At 37.7% G+C, this 22740-nt stretch overlaps 1 protein-coding gene across 8 annotated transcripts in view; it reads left to right on the forward strand.

The window, feature by feature from the left end:
• Nucleotides 1-22740, forward strand: part of LOC127833572 (peripheral plasma membrane protein CASK-like) — a 184186-nt gene that overhangs the window by 38203 nt on the left and 123243 nt on the right. For all 8 annotated transcript variants that reach the window (XM_052358900.1, XM_052358899.1, XM_052358905.1 and 5 more), the window contains exon 4: nt 16582-16687. In XM_052358900.1, coding sequence (XP_052214860.1) covers nt 16582-16687 — 106 coding nt within the window. The remainder of the gene's footprint in view (nt 1-16581; nt 16688-22740) is intronic.

Here is a 22740-nt window from a genome sequence, read left to right on the forward strand (position 1 = left end):
CTTAGTATACCATGAATGCAGACATTTGGCAATATTATTTTCTGCTTACATGTTCTTACTATACCATGAATGCAGACCTTTGGCAATATTATTACAGCTTACATGTTCTTAGTATACCATGAATGCAGACCTTTGACAATATTATTGCAGCTTACATAATTATTCTTATTATACCATGAATGAAGACTTTTGGCAATATTATTGAAGCTTAACTGGTCTTAGTATACCATGATTGCAGACCTTTTTGTCCCCTACCGGTTTCACCGGAGGGGACTAATGGTTTGCACTTTGTGTGTCCGTCTGTCTGTCTGTGAGTCACACTTTTCTGGATCCTGCGATAACTTTAAAAGTTCTTAATATTTGTTCAATGAAACTTGAAACATGGATAGATGGCAATATGGACATTATGCAAGTTATTTCATTTTGTTCCTATGTCAAAAATTCTGGTTGCTATGGCAACAAATAGACAGGAAATACTGCTGAAAATGGGGGTTTTCTGGATCCTGTGATTACTTTCAAAGTTCTTCATATTTTTTCATGCAACTTGAAACATGGACAGATGGCAATATGGACATTATGCAAGTCATTTCATTTTGTTCCTACATCAAGAATTCTGGTTGCTATGGCAACAAATAGACTAGAAATACTGCTGAAAATGGCGGTTTTCTGGATCCTGCGATAACTTTCAAAGTTCTTCATATTTTTTCATGCAACTTGAAATATGGACAGGTGGCAATATGGACAATATGCATGTCATTTCATTTTGTTCCTACGTCAAGAATTCTGGTTGCTATGGCAACAAATAGACTAGAAATACTGCTGAAAATGGCGGTTTTCTGGATCCTGTGATAACTTTCAAAGTTCTTCATATTTTTTCATGCAACTTGAAATATGGACTGATGGCAACATGGACATTATGCAAGTCATTTCATTTTGTTCTACGTCAAGAATTCTGGTTGCTATGGCAACAAATAGACAAGAAATAATGCTGAAAATGGTGGTTTTCTGTATCCTGCGATAATTTAAAAAGTTCTTCATATTTGTTCATGCAACTTGAAATATGGACAGATGGCAATATGGACATTATGCACGTCATTTCATTTTGTTACTACGTCAAGAATTCTGGTTGCTATGGCAACAAATTAATTAGAAATACTGCTGAAAATGGTGGTTTTCTGCATCCTGCGATAACTTCAAAAGTTCTTCATATTTTTTCGTGAAACTTGAAGCATGGATAGATTGCAATATGGACATTATGCACGTCATTTCATTTTGTTCCTATGTCAAAAATTCTGGTTGTTATGGCAACAAATAATTATTTGTTTTTAATTCTGACAATGGTGGAGCCGGTAGGGGACATATATTATTGCTTGGCAATAGTCTTGTTTGTTCTAATACAATTTATGTTCTTATTATGCCATGAATGCAGACATTTAGAAATGTTATTGCAGCTTTCATGTTCTTATTATGCGATGAATGCAGACATCCTTTAACAAAACCTTTGCTTTTAAAGACATCTTTTCATGCAATGAATGCAGTCAAAATGAATGTTATGCCATGAATGCCACAGAAGCAAGTTAAGTTATCTGAATATTCCTGAGTTATTTGCCCTGGATCATAGCTCATATATAAGTGATGTGGGTATTCTAAAGTTACTTTTGCAAAATAACTCTTATTTCTCCTGTAGTTGTCTGTAGTTTTGCCATCATAAGTAATGTCATCCCCTCAGAGGCAATATTTTAAATAATTAATTTTCCCCGTTAATCTGAATTTACCTCAGGATTTTTGTTCCCTTGTGAAGAATTCCATCTCCTCCCCCAACACAATGCCAAACAATAATGAGATTCCTACCATTCTCCGAAACAACAAAAGTTCCCCATCCCCAAGAAATTACAAGAAAAAACAACAATGAAAATGTCCTTGTTTTTCACAGATTTTTGAACTTCTGAGACTAAAGTCTCTCATGCTGCATGATTTCGTAGAGCATAGCTGCATGGTGACAGTGGTTTTCCTTAATAAGTCAGCATTTGTCATTAGTTCTGTCACAGTTAATGGGAACCTCTAGAACCACGAGTTCTTATGCCGGATCTAAGAAACGTTGGCTGCATATTTATGAAATTCATTCATTTGCAAAGTCAGTTCGAGACAAGATGATATGAATTAATGTGGTTATTACCGTTTTTTTTCCTTCTTTATGCCCCCTTCGAAGAAGAAGGGGTATATTGTGTTGCTGGATGTTGGTCCATCGGTCTGTCGGTCTGTCAGTAGACCAGTTAGATTCCAATAAAAAACTCTTCAACGAAACGTCTGATTGGCTTTATACTTCACATGTTCATTAACCTTGGACAGAAGATGACCCCTATTGAAATTGGGGTCAGTAGGTCAAAGGTCAAGGTCACTGTCACAATATATGTAAAAATTGTTTCTGATCAATAACTCTTGAACTAATTGACTCATTGGCTTGATACTTCTCGTGTACATTTGCCTTGCACAGTAGATGACCCATATTGAAATTGGGGTCACTAGGTCAAGGTCAAGTGTTAAAATCATTTCCGATCAATTACTTTTCAACAAATTGACGGATTGGCTTTATACTTCGCTTGTGCATTGGCCTTGGACAGTAGATGACCCTTGAAATTAGGGTCACTAGGTCAAAGGTCATGGTCACTGTCACAATAAGTGGGAAAATCGTTGTGAATCAAAAACTTGTCAACAAATTGACCGATTGGCCTGATACTTGCTATGTGCATTGGCCTTAGACAGTAGATGGTCCCTATTGAAATTGGGGTCACTATATCAAAGGTCAAGGTCACTGTCACAATAAGTGTGAAAATCATTTCTGATCAATTTGTCAACGAATTGATCGATTGGCTTGATTATTTCCATGTGCATTGGCCTTGAACAGTAGATGACCCCCTACTGAAATTTGGGTCACTAGTTCAAAGCCCTGTTTAGGGGGGTCATATGTCCCTGTCAGTGGAACTCTTGTCTCCTTTTGTTGTTGGTGAGAGTAGATATGTGCTTAAATTCATTTGGACTTTGGCATATAGAAGTGGTTAGAATTTTAATTTTATTTTTTTCACCGTGGAAAAAATGTTATTGCCTGAGTATTTAAAGCCTGATATCAAAATTTGTAATTAAATTCAGCAACTTATTCATTTCAATCTGCAATTAAATATTTTCACAGACATTGGCAATGTTGCTATTTGTATGATATTGGAGCCTTTCTGTGGGAAAATTGGATTTAATGCATGTGCATTAAGTGTCATCCCAGTTTAGCCTGTGCAGTCTGCTTTTATGGACATTTTAATGCCCCTGGATTGAATGATCGGGGGTATATTGTTTTTGGCCTGTCTGTCTGTCATTGTATGTGTCTGTCTGTCTGTCTGTCTGTGTGTCTGTCACAAAACTTTAACCTTGGTCATAACTTTTGCAATATTGAAGATTATAGCAACTTGATATTTGGCATGCATGTGTATCTCATGGAGCTGCACATTTTGAGTGGTGAAAGGTCAAGGACATCCTTCAAGGTCAAAGGTCATTGTTTTCTAAAATAGCTGCTGTGAGGCTTCAAAGTGGCGCATTAGGGGGTATTGTGTTTCACAAACACAGCTCTTCTTGTAAAATGAAAGTCTCTTCTGAACAGAAATTGAGTCTAGGCTGAAAGTGTGTTCCTTTATAGCCTGTGTAGATTGCACAGGCTAATCTTGGATAACACTTTAGGCACATGTATAAGGCCCCGTTCAGACAGCCAGGCTCATGTATTTTCTGCCAGAATTGTTTATTCTTTTTAAGCAACAGACAATGACTCTATTATTTTTAATCAGTCATTCCGCAGTACGGGCCTGTCATTCTGAAAAGTGTTTCCTGTGTGAAGCAGAGATAATTATACATTGTTATAGGATGGACCCGGTTATCTATTTATTAATCTGTGGATTCATATAGTGAATTTCTACTTTCCTCTGAAAGAACCGAGAGGAAAATCATTGGGTGTAACCTGACTTATAATAGAATAAAATCTGCCTTTGTAGAATCACAAAAGAGCAGGGAGACTATGATCAATCACTGTTAATTAGCGTAATGGAGGTATTTTATTGCTTTTTAAATAAAAAGTGGCCATAATAAAGTGCTTTCCTTTTTCCATGGTGACTTAAAGGTGTCTGATGGAGTGTTAGCCTGTTGATCTTCAGACTTGCAAGGAGTAAATCATCAGAGCTCCAGATCAAAATAATATTTTAGTAAATATTCTTCACATTTTTATGCCCCCGGTAGGGTGGCATATAACAGTTGAACTGTCAGTCCGTTTTGTTATGTATTTATCATGAATCTGATTGGTTAATGTTCAATCATGTGTATCAACGCCACGCCCTCTATGTACTTCTGCATGCTCACCACTGGTCATACAATGTAGTATTAAAACGTACCAAAGTAATGCGTTGTTCTCTGTTTTTGTTAACCCACATACACAACAAATTGGTGACGAGGATTATTGATTGAAAAACAGCATGATTAATATTTCAGGATTTTATCCTTTTCTCAGTAAATGTGCGTAAAAGACTAGTATTATCATAGAATGGCTGGACTCATCGGGAACGTTACCGCATGCGATAGTAATGTTGAGTCATGGCAGAGTTATCAAGAAAGACTCGAACAATATTTCTTAGTAAATGACATTGCTAATGAAAGGAAGGTGGCAGCATTGTTGACGCTAGATGGAGAAAAAACATACGGATTACTTCGTAACCTTACTGCTCCGAAGAAGCCATCTGAAGAAACCTATAAAACACTGTGTGATCTATTAAGGAACCACTTATCCCTGAAGCCACTGCTTATAGCAGAACGGTTTCGCTTTCATAGACGGAACCAAGCCATTGGCGAGAGTGTAACCGAGTATGTCGCCGAACTTCGGAAGCTGTCCGAATATTGTGACTTCGGTCCGATATTGAATAATGCTCTTAGGGACAGGTTCGTGTGCGGTATCAAAGACGAAGCAACCCAAAGGAAGCTGTTGTCAATAGAAGAATTGACACTCAACAGAGCAATTGACATCTCCATAATGATGGAAACCGCAACAAGGAACGCCGCTGAGATGCAAACATCAAACGCCGGAAGCAACGTCAACTGCGTTAAGGAGACTGCAAATATACCGCCGAAGAACAAGAAATACACGCATAAATCACGTTCCAGGTCGACGTGTGTACACTGTGGCAGAACGAACCACCATTCGGCGGATTGCAGGTATAAAAATGCATCCTGTCATAAATGTAATGCCAAAGGACACAAAGCGTGTATGCCCTTTAACGAATAATGTCAACGCATTGGAAAATGATGACATTGTGGATGAAAGCAGCGACGTTGAAGACGTGCATCTTATAAATTCCGTGAAGAGTCACTCAGTGGTGACAAAGGAAGAATCACCATAAAACCGGAAATAAACAACGTAAGCGTGACAATGGAAGTGGACACCGGATCTGCCGTCAGGCTGATGTCAAACACTAAATTCCGGAAGTTGTTCGGTCAAGTTAAGATGCGACGACTACAGGCAATCCTCAAGATGTATTCCGGAGAAGTTCTCGAGCAGGAAGGGACTGAAATGGTGTCAGTCTCATACAATGGCCAACACAAACATCTGCAGTTGTGTGTTGTGAAAGGTGACGGTCCGAGTCTCCTTGGTAGAGATTGGTTAAAAGAAATACTATTACACTGGGACAAAATCGTATCCGTCAACCATTTGTCGACGAATGTGCGTCTACAATCCATGCTCAAGAAATACGCCGTTGTCTTCAGTGATGGCATCGGAAAGGTAAAAGACATCAAGGCTAGGTTAACGCTAAAGGAAAATGCTAGACCTAGATTTATAAAAGCCAGAACTGTACCATACTCGCTCAAACCAAAAACTGAAAAAGAATTGGATAACCTTGAGCGCCAGGGAATCTTGACGAAAGTGAACACTAGTGAATGGGCAACACCCATTGTACCCGTTGTAAAACCTAACTGTGATGTTCGGATTTGTGGAGACTTTAAGGCAACTGTCAATCAAGAAATCAACGTTGACAAATATCCTCTTCCACGCTTGGAAGACGTTCTTGTCAATTAGTCTCCCGGGCAAAAATACAGCAAGCTCGATCTACAACTAGCATTTTAGCAGCTTGAATGTGACGAAGAAAGCAAGGAATTATTGACAATTAACACGCACCGTGGTCTGTATCGTTACAATCGGATGTTGTATGGCGCTGCGTTTACCCCAGCAATATGGTAACGAACAATCGACCAAGTTCTGCAAGGGATTTCCGGAGTACAGTGCATTCTGGACGATATAGTGGTCACAGATGACAATGACTGTACACACCTTGACAATCTCGATAAAGTTTTGAGCAGGTTAGAGCTCTTTGGAATCAAAGTTAACAAAGACGAATGTGTTTTCTTTGAAAAACGGATTACATACGGTGGTCATGAGATTGACGCTGAAGGACTCTGGAAATGTCAGGATAAGGTTGAGGCAGTGTTAAACACACCGACTCTGCGAGACATTAAATCATTGAGAGCATATTTAGGGGTGCTTAATCACTATCACAGATTTTTGCCAAATCTCGCGACAACCATTAAACCGCTGACATCTCTCCTTGAGAAAAATCGTAAATTCATAGTTATTACTCATTACAGGCCAGAACTTACAGTACGCCTCGCGACCGACGCGTCTCCGTATGGTATATCCGGTATAATGTCTCATGTAATGCAGGACGGTTCTGAAAGGCCAATTGCATTTGCGTCAAGATCTCTAACGAAAGCGGAACGTAAATACGCGCAAATGGATAAGGAAGCTTTACAATTTACTGGGCTGTTCAAAAGTTGTACCCCTATCTTTTTGGAAAAAAGTTTATGTTGGTTACGGAATGCCAAGCGCTAACGTCAATATTTAGCCAGAGTAAATCTATTCCCTCGACCTCAGCCGCGCGCGTACAAAGGTACGCAATGTTTCTTTCAGGGTTCGATTATGACATTCAGTACAAGAAAACTAAACATCATACAAATGTCGATGGATTGTCAAGATTACCCGCCCCAATAAAAGGTCAAACAAATCTCGAAACTGCAGACCTATTTCACACGTCGCAATTAGAGCAGCTTCCTGTGACGAGTGCTGAAATTAACCGGGAAACAAAACGAGAGTGCGTGTTCGATTACGTACAAAACGGCTGGAACGAAATGACTGATGACCCGATGATAAAACCCTATTGCTCGCGCTGTAACAAATTAACAATTCGGCGCGGATGCTTAATGTGGGGCATCAGAGTCATTATTCCTGTCAAACTGCGAGAGCACGTGTTATCTTTACTACATGTCAGCCACCCAGGTATCGTCCGAATGAAATCTTTAGCGAGAAGTTATGTCTGGTGGCCTGGCATCAACAGCCATTTAGAGCATTTATCAAGGCAGTGTAATGGCTGTCAAATGCAACAGAAATCACCAGCTAAGGTACAATTACACCCGTGGGTATGGCCCACACAGAGCTTTGAGCGCGTACACGTTGATTACGCAGATCCATTTTTAGGTCACATGTTTCTTGTTTTAGTAGATGCCCACTCAAAATGACCTGAAATCATTGTAATGAAATCCACAACTACGGAGAAAACAATACAAGCTCTTCAAACAATTTTTGCCAGGTACGGATTACCTAAGCAACTTGTTACTGACAATGGAAGTCAGTTTATTTCAGACGGTTTCACGAAATTCGTGAAAAGTAATGGTATTGTACACATTCGCACGGCAGTAGCCAACCCTGTTACGAACGGTCTAGTGGAAAGATTTAATAAAACATTTAAGTCATCATGGCGTGCTATGCGAACAGAATCAGATGATTTGAATTTGAAACTTAATGCATTCTTGCTTCAATACCGAAATTTCCCCCACGCTACAACAGGCGAAACACCGTCCAAATTATTTCTAGGGCGCACGTTGCGCATAAAATTGGATTTGATGAAACGAGACACACAAACGGTTGTTAACGATTCGCAGATTAAACAATCATAGTCATATTTATCGCGATTTTGAATTAGGCCAAACTGGTCTCGCGCGAGACTACCGTCCAACAGCAAGAGATAAATGGATCAGTGGGTGCATTATATCGCGCGACGGACCACTTTTATACAAAGTTGATGTTGGTAACCGCGTGATATGGAAACTGCATGTCGATCAATTAAGATCTACAGAGGTCAGCAGTCAGACACTTCTCGAAAGTGTTCCCCCGGTAAATTACGAACCGCGTTGCGTAAACAATGAACAAACGAATGATGATCAATTGCCACAATTAGTTCCGCGTTCAGATACTGAAACGACTGGCATGCAGTCAGAAACACCTAGCTGTTAGACGCTATCCGCTGCGTAATCGTCGTAAACCAGATCGGCTAGAGTATCATTAGTTATAACTGACACTGACTGACCACAGGAGAAAAGCCAGTATAGAAAACATTATCTGTCTGAAAAATTTAATGTTCTGATGATTTTGTTGGCATGCTTAAACTCAATTTGATATGTCACTGGTTCCTTCCAATTGTTGAATACTATATGATATGTATCTTCTTGTATTATTTTCTTTCAGGAATCAATGAATTTTAAAAAGGGGAGAATTGTTATGTATTTATCATGAATCTGATTGGTTAATGTTCAATCATGTGTATCATAGCCACGCCCTCTATGTATTTCTGCATGCTCACCACTGGTCATACAATGTAGTATTAAAATGGCCACCAAACGTACTGCGTTGTTCTCTATTTATGTTAACCCACATACACAACATCTCTGTCTGTCTGTGTGTCTGTCCGAAAACTTTAACATTGGCCTTAACTTTTGCAATATTAAAGATAACAACTTGATATTTGGCATGCATGTGTATCTCATGAAGCTGCACATTTTGAGTGGTGAAAGGTCAAGGTCAAGGACTTTCTTCAAGGTCAAAAGTTGAAAAAAACAAAATCCAAGGGAAGTAACAAGCTTTAAAGGGAGATAATTTCTATTTTATATCATTTGGCAGGTACAGATCAATTTCACAAGGGAAGTAATATTTTTTAAAGGATATAATAAAAAACAAATTTTAAGGTCACGGTCATCCTTCAAGGTCAAAAGTAAAAAAAATACAATCCAAGGGAAGTAATAAGCTATAAAAGGGAGATAATTTCTAAACCTGCCAAATAATATATTGAAATGTTATTTCAAAGCGGCGCAATAGGGGGCATTGTGTTTCTGACGAACACACCTCTTGTTTCATATACAGTTTATAATTGTTAGTAAGGGTAATTATAAGACACTATAACAAGTTATAGTGGGGAGGTTGTGGACACTTAAAGTAATCTTCTAAGTACTTGAACATTTATGTTCCTACCACTTCTGAAACAGCATGTAATTGAAAGCCCGAAGTAAACTGATCACTGTTGTTGAAAGGGTATAAAAAGGGTTTGAGCACAGAAAGAAGTCTCACAGTCTTCTGATGAAAACTTAATACAAAGAAGTGTGTCAATTGATCAAATCTATTGTGCAAATGCAAATAGTTATTCCAGCACCAAGGCCTAAAAAAAAAATATGTTAGTTTCCACTGACATGGCCTAAAAAATTAGGGTAGGTAGGTAGGCAAATAATTTTATTTTTAAAAATAATTTTTTTTTAGAAAATGTCGTACATGGTGTATCTTCTTCTCATTTTTTTGTGTACAACTGTATGTACAATAAATTTGATGATGTATGTAATGCAATATGGCTTTATTTAAATGCTTTAATGAAATAAAAACTTGCTGTTCATTAATTTTTCATTGTTGCTTTCCTTATTTCCGCGTTTAATGTTGACTTCTGGCAGCGGCTTTAATAGTCCATTTTATTACCAATAAAAGGCATAACTAAAGTCGCAGTAAGCTTGACCCTCAGTGTCTATAGGGATTCAGTGTTGTTATACTTTCCGTTTCTTTGGAATCATGGAGTATATACTACACTGTAACTCCAATATAAAGCGCTCTGTTATAACGCTGAATCCAATATAACGCGGAGGGTGCTTGGATCCCATTTTTTCTCCAACCTTCCATTTGATTTCTGATTCAAATCCGTATTATGCAACTTCATGTATTTTCAGACAATTCAAAGATGGCGGCAATCACAGTCATGTTGATTGCTTTATTCAACCGTCCGTTGAACCGATTATAATGGCCTCGAGGTTAAACAACACCGACAGCTAATTGGTGTTAATCTGTTGAGTAATGTCAATAAAGGTGTGAAAAACTCGCGTGTCAGTGTTTATTACATGTATTCCTCATCAGAGCGGTTCAGTGCGATAATTTCCATAAGTTAAGTGCAAGCGCGATAGTTATACAATTCAAGTAATTCAAAACGATTGAAACATTCTTTCTTTGATATGGTTGCAGTTTGACTATATTAAATGAGCGGCTGTGAAATATACTGCCTACTGTATAAAACAACTTTTTCTGTCATTTCATTATCATTCTAGTATTATGTCATTTAATCTTTCAGTTCGTGTATAAGAAATTAAATAATGCAGACGATTTATTTACATGCGAACGCAGTGTACCGGCAATTGTTAACAGAGTTTCACTTTCATTTTCGCGCGGTATCAGATGCCCGGGAAACACGTTTTTTGCATGCGTATGACACAATAAAACAATTTTTTGTACATGAGTCGTATTGCATTCAATCTAAATTTAAAGTCACTCGTCGAATGAAAGCTCTGCCCCATAATGCACTGTACTCTTAACACTTCTGAAAATGGCATATATGCGAACGGTTGTGTTTACGAATTTCTTAAACATAAGTCCAAATAATTAGACATAATCTACCGATTACGATGTAAATCGACCTCATATTTATAGGAGTACTTAAACATATATCGTCATTAATGTTCAAGATTATTATTTTTAGCTCATCTATTTTTTGAAAAAAAATTATGAGCTATTGTCATCACCTTGGCGTCGGCGTTGGCGTTGGCGTTGGCGTTGGCGTTGGCGTTGGCGTCGGCGTCCGGTTAAGTTTTGCGTTTAGGTCCACTTTTCTCAGAAAGTATCAATGCTATTGCATTCAAACTTGGTACACTTACTTACTATCATGAGGGGACTAGGCAGGCAAAGTTAGATAACTCTGGCGTGCATTTTGACAGAATTATGTGCCCTTTTTATACTTAAAAAATTGCAAATTTTGGTTAAGTTTTGCGTTTAGTTCCACTTTTCTCAGTAAGTATCAATGCTATTGCATTCAAACTTGGTACACTTACTTACTATCATGAGGGGACTGGGCAGGCAAAGTTAGATAACTCTGGCATGCATTTTGACAGAATTATGTGCCCTTTTTATACTTAGAAAATTGACAATTTTGGTTAAGTTTTGTGTTTAGGTCCATTTTATTCCTTAAGCATCAAAGCTATTGCTTTCATACTTGCAACACTTACTAACTATCATAAGGGGACTGTGCAGGCAAAGTAATGTAACTCTGACTGGCATTTTGACAGAATTATGTGCCCTTTTTATACTTAGAAAATTGAAAATTTGATTAAGTTTTGTGTTTAGGTCCACTTTATTCCTACAGTATCAAAGCTATTGCTTTCATACTTGCAAGATTTATGAACTATCATAAGGGGACGGTGCAGGCAAAGTTATGTAACTCTGACTGGCATTTGGACGGAATTATGGGCCCTTTATACTTAGAAAATTGAAAATTTGGTTAAGATTTATGTTTTGGTCACTTTACCCCTAAAGTATCATAGATATTGCTTTCATACTTGGAACACTCACAAACTATCATAAGGGTACAGTAAAAGGACAAGTTGCATAACTCTGGTTGTCATTGTTACGGAATTATGGCCCTTTTTTGACTTAGTAACTTTTAATATATGGTTAAATTTTGTGTTTCGATCCACTCGAAGTATCAAGGCTATTGCTTTCAAACTTCAAATACTTACATGCTATCATGAGGTTACTGTACCTGGCAACTTGAATTTTACTTTGACCTTTGAATGACCTTGACTCTCAAGGTCAAATTATTAAATTTTGCTAAAATTGCCATAACTTCTTTATTTATGATTAGATTTGATTGATACTTTGATGAAACTACTCTTACCTGACATACCACAATAGACTTCACCCAAACCATCCCCCGTGCCCTCCCCCCCCTCCCCCCCCCTCCCCCCCCCCCCCTAATTTTTTTTTTTTTTTTTTTTTTTTTATAAGATCATCTCACAAATGACCACCACACCCTCACACTATACCCCCACCCCACCCCCCACCCCCCCCCCCCCCCCAAATTTTTTTTTTGATTTTTTTTTTTTTTTTTTTTTTTTTTTAAGATCATCTCACAAATTATCACCACACCCTCACACTATACCCCCCCCCCCCCCCCCCCCGATTTTTTTATTTATTTTTTTTTTTTCGCTTTTTTGGAAGATAATGTAATAAATGTCCACAACCCCACACTATACACCCCTCTTCACTCCACTCCTCCCTCCTTTGTGATTGAAAATGAGAGTCCCTTCACCTTTAAAAAGAAAATAGATGAGCGGTCTGCACCCGCAAGGCGGTGCTCTTGTTTAAGTGATGTTGTAATTTCATTGGATTATCGGATAAATGTGCACATAAGAAAAGCGGTATGTATACTGTTATCGATACGATTCGGTTTATATGCATGTATTTGCGTCAACACAGCATGGCAATATACATGACCTATATTATAGGCTATTCTATACCTGTTTTTTTATAGCGCCCTGCAGTAAATGAGCTCAAAACCTATAACGCGGATCCGTTATAACGCTGTTTCGCGGCTTGGACCCCGTTGACCGCGCTATATTGGAGTTACAGTGTATATTATTTATAATTTATAATATATTAAATAGCCCAAAAGCCATGCTTGGGGGACGCGAGTGGTGTTGCATGTAACATTATCACCATGAACAGACCCAATCAAACTGGGTGTGCTATTATATTTCTTGGATGCAGTTTATGCTTCCAAAGGACCACATTTTCAGATTATATTATGTACTGGTGTCGTGGGGTCTATCTACTAGGGCTAGCGCTGTCCCAAAATTTCTTTGAGCCGACCAGGTTTTTGTTTTTCGAAGCGCGAAAACTGGTTTTGAAATAATTATATATACATTCTCTATCAACTTGTTTATATTCTTTTAATGACAACAAGGGCATATCACATATCATAATGTAACATACATTTTTCAATATAGAAATAATTAGTATGGTACTTGTCTAAGTACAAACATAAGTTATTTTATAGATGAACATTTAATAGGGGTGTCGATTGTTCCAAATTTGAAATCCTGAAAATTAGGCCGGGGGTCTTGGAACCGCAGCCGCAGGAATCCAACAGAAATAAAGGGCAGATCCCCAACCCCATCCAGAGCCTTTACTAATTGTTCTTTTTTATAGTCTTTCCAATTGTATTTTCAGTTGAATACAATTTAAAATACTATAAACCACACCGTCCGTATCACCGCATGTGCATTCGTCATTCTATTTCTTCTATAAAGAACTTCGAAAATAAATTATAATCGACAAAAAATAATGTATCCGAAAACGACAGTCCGAAAAATTGTACGCGTTTGCCACATTAAATAAAATGTGCATATCGTTTGACTTCAGACATTGCAAAACCTAGCAAATATACAATTTGGTTGACATATTGCTTTACAATAGCATTTTTTGTGGGTAAAAAACAACTAAATTATCACCTTTAAATTTCAAACGATAATCGGCAAAAAGGTGTAACATCGTCGAAATAGAACTTATTATTTAATTATCATCCTTTTATTCAGATCGATAGTCGGGAGAAAGATGTTAAGTAATCAGCTTAGAAATAATTTATTTATTGGTACGCTTCTTTTGGTTTGCTAATCTTTAAATACGACGTTTGCCATCGGCCGCTATATTGTTGGCAGACGACAAGATAAACTGACTGTGTATTCCAAGTGTACTGTGTCTGCGCATGAATGACCCAATATTATGTGTGAGCAAACTCAATGTTGATTGGCCAGCTATCATGTGACTTGAATGCTGACTTGACCAATATCGATCGCCGATTCGATAAGTCCGGATTGGCCAGCTACCACGTGCGCTTCAATAACAATAAAAATGATATGCGGATAACGTAGAAAAGTTTATTGACCGTCGCCGAAAAATACGCGGTCCGATTTTTTCCGAATTTTGGGCTCAAAAAAGATTAGGACCGGCGGCAAAAAATTAGGTAGGGTCGGGCCACCGGAAACAAACAATTATTTTTGTTACGCCTAATGTAACATACATTTTTCAATATAGAAATAATTAGTATGGTACTTGTCAAAGTACAAACATAAGTTATTTTATAGATGAACATTTAATAGCGGTGTCGATTGTTCCAAATTTGAAATCCTGAAAATTAGGCCGGGGGTCTTGGAACCGCAGCCGCAGGAATCCAACAGGAATAAAGGGCAGATCCCCAACCCCATCCAGAGCCTTTACTAATTGTTCTTTTTTATAGTCTTTCCAATTGTATTTTCAGTTGAATACAATTTAAAATACTATAAACCACACCGTCCGTATCACCACATGTGCATTCGTCATTCTATTTCTTCTATAAAGAACTTCGAAAATAAATTATAATCGACAAAAAATAATGTATCCGAAAACGACAGTCCGAAAAATTGTACGCGTTTGCCACATTAAATAAAATGTGCATATCGTTTGACTTCAGACATTGCAAAACCTAGCAAATATACAATTTGGTTGACATATTGCTTTACAATAGCATTTTTTGTGGGTAAAAAACAACTTAATTATCACCTTTAAATTCCAAACGATAATCGGCAAAAAGGTGTAACATCGTCGAAATAGAACTTATTATTTAATTATCATCCTTTTATTCAGATCGATAGTCGGGAGAAAGATGTTAAGTAATCAGCTTAGAAATAATTTATTTATTGGTACGCTTCTTTTGGTTTGCTAATCTTTAAATACGAAGTTTGCCATCGGCCGCTATATTGTTGGCAGACGACAAGATAAACTGACTGTGTATTCCAAGTGTACTGTGTCTGCGCATGAATGACCCAATATTATGTGTGAGCAAACTCAATGTTGATTGGCCAGCTACCTTGTGACTTGAATGCTGACTTGACCAATATCGATCGCCGATTCGATAAGTTCGGATTGGCCAGCTACCACGTGCGCTTCAATAACAATAAAAATGATATGCGGATAACGTAGAAAAGTTTATTGACCGTCGCCGAAAAATACGCGGTCCGATTTTTTCCGAATTTTGGGCTCAAAAAAGATTAGGACCGGCGGCAAAAAATTAGGTAGGGTCGGGCCACCGGAAACAAACAATTATTTTTGTTACGCCCAATCAACAATTATGTTTGTATCAAGCACAATTTCTTCTTTATTATGTTCATGAAAATGACAGGTTTTCATCTTCATGTTGATAATTCAGTCACTTACTCCTTTCCTGTTTTTATTGGAGGAAAAAAGTTACGTGATTTTTTGCACCCAGTGATATATTAATTATTTTCACAGAATTACATGACACATGAAGTCGATAATTGCACACATAGCTGCCATGATGAGGTTTTGATGATTTCTGTCTCCTGTCCTCACCAGCTAGCACATCATTCCATAAGCTTTCTGTAATTTACTGTTGGACTGTGAACAATCACCGACAATAGATGGCTATCATTATTTCTGTCCATTCTCCGGTGATTTCCTCTGCCATATTTGTTTCCTGAATATGGCCGAACTTTTTGGCGGTCATTCAAAAGCTAATGTTAAGAATCTGTATCAAAACATCAAATATCTTTGAATGGCAAAGTATGCCTCATGGTGAAGAACCCACAAAATGATTGTATACTACCTTTTTGTTGCCCTAATCTGGTTCCCTGTCTTTCAGACCTGAAGCAGCATATGTTTAAGCACCCATACATCAGAGTGTACCACATTTTCATTGGTCCATTCTGGTTTCCCTGTTCTTCAGACCTGAAGGGGGAAGCCTTCATATGCCACATTTTGAAGCACCCACACATCAACGTATGCCATCTTTGCATTGCCTCATGGTCCCATGTATGGTATTTCAGACATGCATGATGAGGCCAGCATGTTGAAGCATGATTAAATTAGTGTTAGCAACGTATTCATGGGTTAATTCTGGTTCCCTGTATTTCAGATCTGAAGTGGGAAGCCAACATGTCACATGTTGATGCATACAGAAAAATGTCAGTGTATACCATCTATTAAATTGCCTCATTTAAGTTCCCTGTATTTAAGTGTATACCACTTCATTGCCCCATTCTGGTTCCCTGTATTTCAAACCTGAAGCGGGAGGCCAGCGTATGTCGCATATTGAATCAATCTCTCAGCAATTCATACCACCTTTCCATTAATCTATTCTGGTTCCCTGTTTTTGATACCGAAAGCAGGAGACCATAATATACCACATGTTGAAGAATCCACACATCAGAGTATAACACCTCTTCAGCGCCACATCCTGGTTCCCTTTTTATCACCTATTAATTGCTCCATTCTGTTTCCCTGTATTAATTGCCACATTCTGGTTCCCTGTATTTCAGACCTGAAGCGGGAAGCCAGCATATGTCACATGTTAAAACACCCACACATAGTGGAGCTGCTGGAAACCTACAGCTCCGATGGCATGCTCTACATGGTCTTTGAGCAGTATGTATTATATATCAATGTATATGAGCTGCGTTCTTGGAAAAGTGGGCACAATGCATGTGTGTATAGTGTCGACCCAGATTTTCCGCTTTAACATGTATTAAGCCCAATTTTCCAAGAACAAGACTCGTACAATATTTATGCACCTTTAAGTAGGTGGGAGTAGGTAGTAGGCAACAAATGGCCCTTAGGCAAGGTAGTTATTAATATAAAGCTCTTTCATTAATTGTTGTTTAACCCTTTACCAATTGAAAGTAGTAGTATTAGAGTATTTCTTTTGACCTTGCAGTCAAGATACGTATTTTCGCGCTTATGCAGTCCCTTAGAAATTTAAATTAAAGACTTATCTCACTAGATTCAAGTTTTAAAGTCTTCATTGCCTACCCTTAGATACTGATGAGCAGCAAAAAGCATAAAACCTGAACAGACTGCTAGTTACTCGCAGGCTGTTCTGGTTTAACGCTGTTTGCACATAGCCATTTTCACTTTGCCTCTGAGTGGGAAAGGGTTAAACTAGATTTAAAGGTAATTAGAATTTGCACATATTATATAGACAGTCTAAAGGTCTTATTTGTATTGTTTTGCCTAGTTAATCATTTAGGAAACTTAGGAGATTGCATAATCTTGAAATTGGATTTAATAAGAGATTTTCATATTCAAAAGAAATATGTCCGTCTGTCTGTCCGTCCGGCATTTCATTTTCTGGACTTTTTATGCCCCCCTTCGAAGAAGAGGGGGTATATTGTTTTGCACATGTTGGTTGGTCGGTCTGTCCGTCCACCACATGGTTTCCGGATGATAACTCAAGAACGCTTAGGCCTAGGATCATAAAACTTCATACGTACATTTATCATGACTGGCAGATGACCCCTATTGATTTTCAGGTCACTAGGTCAAAGGTTTTCAGGTCACAGTGACTCGAAATGGTAAAATGGTTTCCGGATGATAACTCAAGAATGCTAACGCCTAGGATCATGAAACTTCATAGGTACATTGATCATGACTGGCAAATGACCCCTATTGATTTTCACATCACTAGGTCAAAGGTCAAGGTCACAGTGGCTCGAAACAGTAAAATGGTTTCAGGATGATCACTCAAGAATGCTTACACCTAGGATCATGAAATTTCATAAGTACATTGATCATGACTGGCAGGTGACCCCTAATGATTTTCAGGTCACTAGGTCAAATGTCAAGGTCACAGTGACTCTAAACAGTAAAATTGTTTCAGGATGATAACTCAAGAATGCTTTGGCCTAGAATCGTGAAACTTCAAAGGAACATTGATCATGACTGGCAGATGGCCCCTATTGATTTTCACATCACTAGGTCAAAGGTCAAGGTCACAGTGACTCGAAACAGTAAAATGGTTTCAGGATGATAGCTCAAGAATGCTTACGCCTAGGATCATGAAACTTCATAGGTACATTGATAATGACTGGCAGATGACCCCTATTGATTTTCAGGTCACTAGGTCAAAGGTCAAGGTCTAAGTGACTGGAAATGGTATGATGGTTTCAGGATGATAACTCAAGAATGCTTACGCCTAAAATCATGAAACTTTATGGGTACATTGATCATGACTGGAAGATGACCCCTATTAATTTTCAGGTTACTAGGTCTTATGTCAAGGTCACAGTGACTTGAAACAGTTAAGTGGTTTCCTGATGATAACTCAAGAATAATTAGGCCTAGGATCATGAAACTTCATAGGTACATTGATCATGACTGGCAGATGACCCCTATTGATTTTCAGGTCACTAGGTCAAAGGTCAAGGACACAGTGACAAAAAACATATTCACACAATGGCTGCCACTACAACTGACAGCCCATATGGGGGGCATGCATGTTTTACAAACAGCCCTTGTTTTGAAACGCCTAAAGATTCTGATCTGATTTTTGGTAAGTGAGTCTTCCTACATGACATACAAATAATGTGTGAAGTTTGTTCCGGTCTATTGATAATTTTGCAAAGTTATGTGCCTTGGATTTTCTCTGTAATAACTGTTTTCTGGAGGTTTATTACAAAATGCTTTCAGATATTTAGCTGATTTTTGTTATATGAGTCGTCCTACATGACTTACAGATGAAGTGTGAGTTTCGTTCTGGTCCATTGATTTTTGGCAAAATGATGTGCCTAGTACCAAAATGATGTGCCTGGTACTTCGAAAAGTTCTCTGTAAAAACTGTATTAATGAAAAAAAAAGAAAAAGATTTCAGATATGTAGCTGCTTTTTGGTATGTGAGTCTACCTACATGACTCGCAGAGAAAGTGTGAGTTTCGTTCAAGTCCATATATTTTTGGCAAAGTGTTTGCCCTTGGACTTCTAAATTTTCCATTTTTCTGAGGTTTTGTACGTAATGCTATAAGATATTAGCTGATTTTTGGTATGTGTGTCTTCTTGTGACTAACAGATATAGTGTGAATTTTGTTCTGAAGTTATGAACCTAAGATATTTTTTTTAAATAGCTGCTATGCGGCTTCAAAGCATAATACGGGTCATTGTGTTTCATAAAACAGGACTTTTTATGCTTTTTTCTACCTGCTATTTGCATTTAAACAGAGTTTAAGTGTATACATAAGTTGCTTTATACAATGTCTCTGGCAGTAAATTGTCCCCTTCCGTCTAACTGTGATAGCTGACATTTGCTGCTGATAGGTGTAAGTTCAACACCAATGTTCTTCTGTAATTCAATAAATCATGAGACATGGTGAAATAAAGGATCATTATTCCCTAGAGTTATTTTAATTCTGCTCATATAATGAAAGCCAAACTTTATTAATTCTCTGAATCTTGGAGCGGAGAAAAACATCAGCTGATCAGTGCAAAGACCTTGCTCTTAATCAAAGTAGCGAGCAAAATGTTTTCTGTTAAGCTTTCCTTAGGTTCATATAAGGAAATATCCATACTTAAGTACATGTACCTGTTTTTCTTTTTTTCACCCTTTCCCACTTAGATACATTTTTTGACGCATTTGTAGTTCCTTAGAAAGTTACATTTAATTAAATACCTTTCTTACTAAATACAAGTTTTAAAGGCTTCATTTCCAACCCTTAGTTTCTGATGAGCAGCAAACAGCATAAAACCTGAACAGACTGCGAGTTACTCAGGCTGTACTCGTTTTATGCTGGTTGCAAAAGCCATTTTCACTTTACTTCTAATGGGAGAAAGGGCGAAATTGTGAAAAATAATCACATGTAGCTGACAAAGTCATTAAAGTGATCATTTCTCTGAGCCCACTTCAATTGAAATAAAAAATCTTCAGGTTTGTTAGGTTGTACTATTCTTTGCAGAGGTATGTGCCTTTGACGTCCAAGTTTTGGATACTTACATAATTGTACATTTGTACTTTATGTCATGACCTTGTCTATTAGTTTTCTTCTTATGAACAAAAGACTTAATATATGTTATTTATTGTTTGTAGAAGTGCAAGACATCATTTTCATGTCAGGATATTCTTTGCGGTGTTATTTGCCCTTGAACTTTGTCAGATATTGGATGTTTGGCATCATTGTCATCATTGTACATGTTTACTCAGTCTTCTTCTGTGTGGCCGCTTCTCTTGGAATGCGGAGGCAAGGATGAAATGCAAAATTATGTTCTCCGGAAGTACCAACAGCCGGCGATTTCACTTATTACGTTCAATCTAGATGCCAGCTACGCTTCCCCAAAATATCATTTGAAATGGTGCAAATACACATGTTTTATTGCTTAGTAGCCAGCTACTTTGAAAATATAACTGACTAATCCAATTTTTCTGGAGAACACTGGAAACGGATTTTATCCCACTTTTACAGCGAATTCGGTTGATTAAAGCCCCGTTTATTAAATTTCATCTATAATCAACAGCAAGGCTATAATCAATGGCACGAAATGACGTCATCAACTGCCGAACCGGGACTACTTTTTCCCACGCACCTCGTCATCTGTGTTTGCCAAGTGCATCAATAATAAAAACAATCTCAAATGTTTGTCAATCTTAATGACCTTAAAACAAAGGAAAGTAGCAAAAAAAACGTGTTTTTTTTGTCATTTATTTTTATTAAAACCTCAAGTATTAGGTAAATTTAACACTATGCAAATAGGTTCTGTTGTTGTTGCTCCCCTTTGAAGAAGTCAGTGCGAGTTGCTCCCCTTGGACTGTAGAAAACAATCGTCTGGACCAAGAAATCCTGTGTTAATTTACAAGCTGTACTCGGATATGCATCCATCTGATTTTTCTTCAAAGCATCTTTTCTACCTGGCAATACGCACAAATGACACTGCATCCCGGTGATTCTTGCGTCAACAATTGGGTGTCAACAAGTTAGGTCAGATGCTGAAGGCCATGGCAAAAGACTCCGGCTTTCTCAAGCACAAGAGAATAAAGAACCACTCAGTTCGCAAATTCCTGGTCCAAAAATTTCGAAATACAAATATCCACCCACTGAAACCATGGCAATAACAGGGCACAAAAATGTCCAGTCCTTAACCAATTATTCCAACATATCTGTTGAACAGCTGCAAAAATGTTCATTCTTGCTCAGTCCAGTAAATGTAACAATCCAACAGTTCCTCTTGTACACCTTCACGCACCGAAACTATGGCCGAAATGCAGCCTAGACAACCACTGTCTACCGTCGAACAAGTTGATCTTGATGTTCGCCCCACCCAGTCACTTCACGGTTCACCAGCGTTCGAACAACTTTGCCTCACAATTCTTTGGTGCCACTTTCAACATTCAAAATGTTAATGTATATAATTAGCTTAAATCCAAGTAATCTTTGTTATTTCGTCACGAAATGACCACATATTATAACAAAGAAGCAAATAATGTGCACCTCGTGATCGACTCGATAGTTTGATATCGAAAGTGAATTGTGTGTGGTGTTAGGCTACGTTGTAAACAAATGTAGTTCCTTGTATATAACAACTTAATGTCATATTGATATCATAAAACTTAAAGATTTGCGATTCAATATGATTAAAATTGTAATTAATAACGCTCGACACTTTGTTACAGAACGATATTCTGATTTAAAAAAATGATTATTTGATCAGCGGTTATTTTTGGAACGCGGAGTAATACACTGACCTTGGTTACACTACAGTCATTATCAAAGTACGACAAACACTCATGGAAACTTATTTTGTTTAAATAAAAAAAGTTTACTGAATAAAAAGTGGGATAAATAGAATAATAGGTTAGTGTTGATTATAGATCAGGTTTATCATGCTCGGCACGAAAACGAAAAAGCACTCGCCAAGGCTCGTGCTTTTTGTTTTCTAAGCCTCGCATGATAAACCTGATCTATAATCAACACTAACCCATTATTCTCTATATCTTCTGTCCTCTTTGTACAGCATTCTCCTGTCGGGTCAGAAGTTCCAGCCATACATTTTCTCTTAGCGGTTGGTTGTCCCTGTATTCCTGGAGGATGTGTTCAGCCGTTTGGTCAGTTTCTGCATAGGGTTTCTTTAGAGACAGCAAAAGGTGGAATATCTTGTGAATAGAATGTGGTGGTTGAGTCTGCCCAATTTGCTGTCAGAGAATACTCACCTGTTTTAGTTGTCTGGACATATGATTGTGTGGCATTTACATCTCTGTATCATAATAAACTGTATAGGAGTGTTGTTTACAATAGAAGTGCAAGACATTTTTTTTGTCACTTTTTTTTCACAGGAATGTGCCGTTGATCTATTTTTCATAGGAATGTGCCGTTGATCTATATCAATTGACTCAATAAATAAACAAGAACATTCAAGGTCATTGCCTTTATGTGTGATTGATGTTAAGTTGCAAAAAACACAATTTTTAGACTGAATTTACTAATACTCAACTTTTACACCTGCTTGTAATGAGCCCATGTTTGGGGGATGTGTTATCTTAAATAAGTGTTCTAGTTATTTCTGGCAAATTCTGTTTCTCCATATAACCCCAGGGACAAACTCGATTATTAAGATAATTTGGTTTGCCACCACTCACCTTCAAATTTGCACAATAATAATTGGTAAAGTCAGTATTCAGTGTGTACAAAACTTTCAGAGTAGCGTTCTCCAAACAAGTCATA

Source organism: Dreissena polymorpha, chromosome 6 (assembly GCF_020536995.1).
Source record: "Dreissena polymorpha isolate Duluth1 chromosome 6, UMN_Dpol_1.0, whole genome shotgun sequence".
In the NCBI taxonomy this organism is placed as follows: Eukaryota; Metazoa; Mollusca; class Bivalvia; order Myida; family Dreissenidae; genus Dreissena; species Dreissena polymorpha.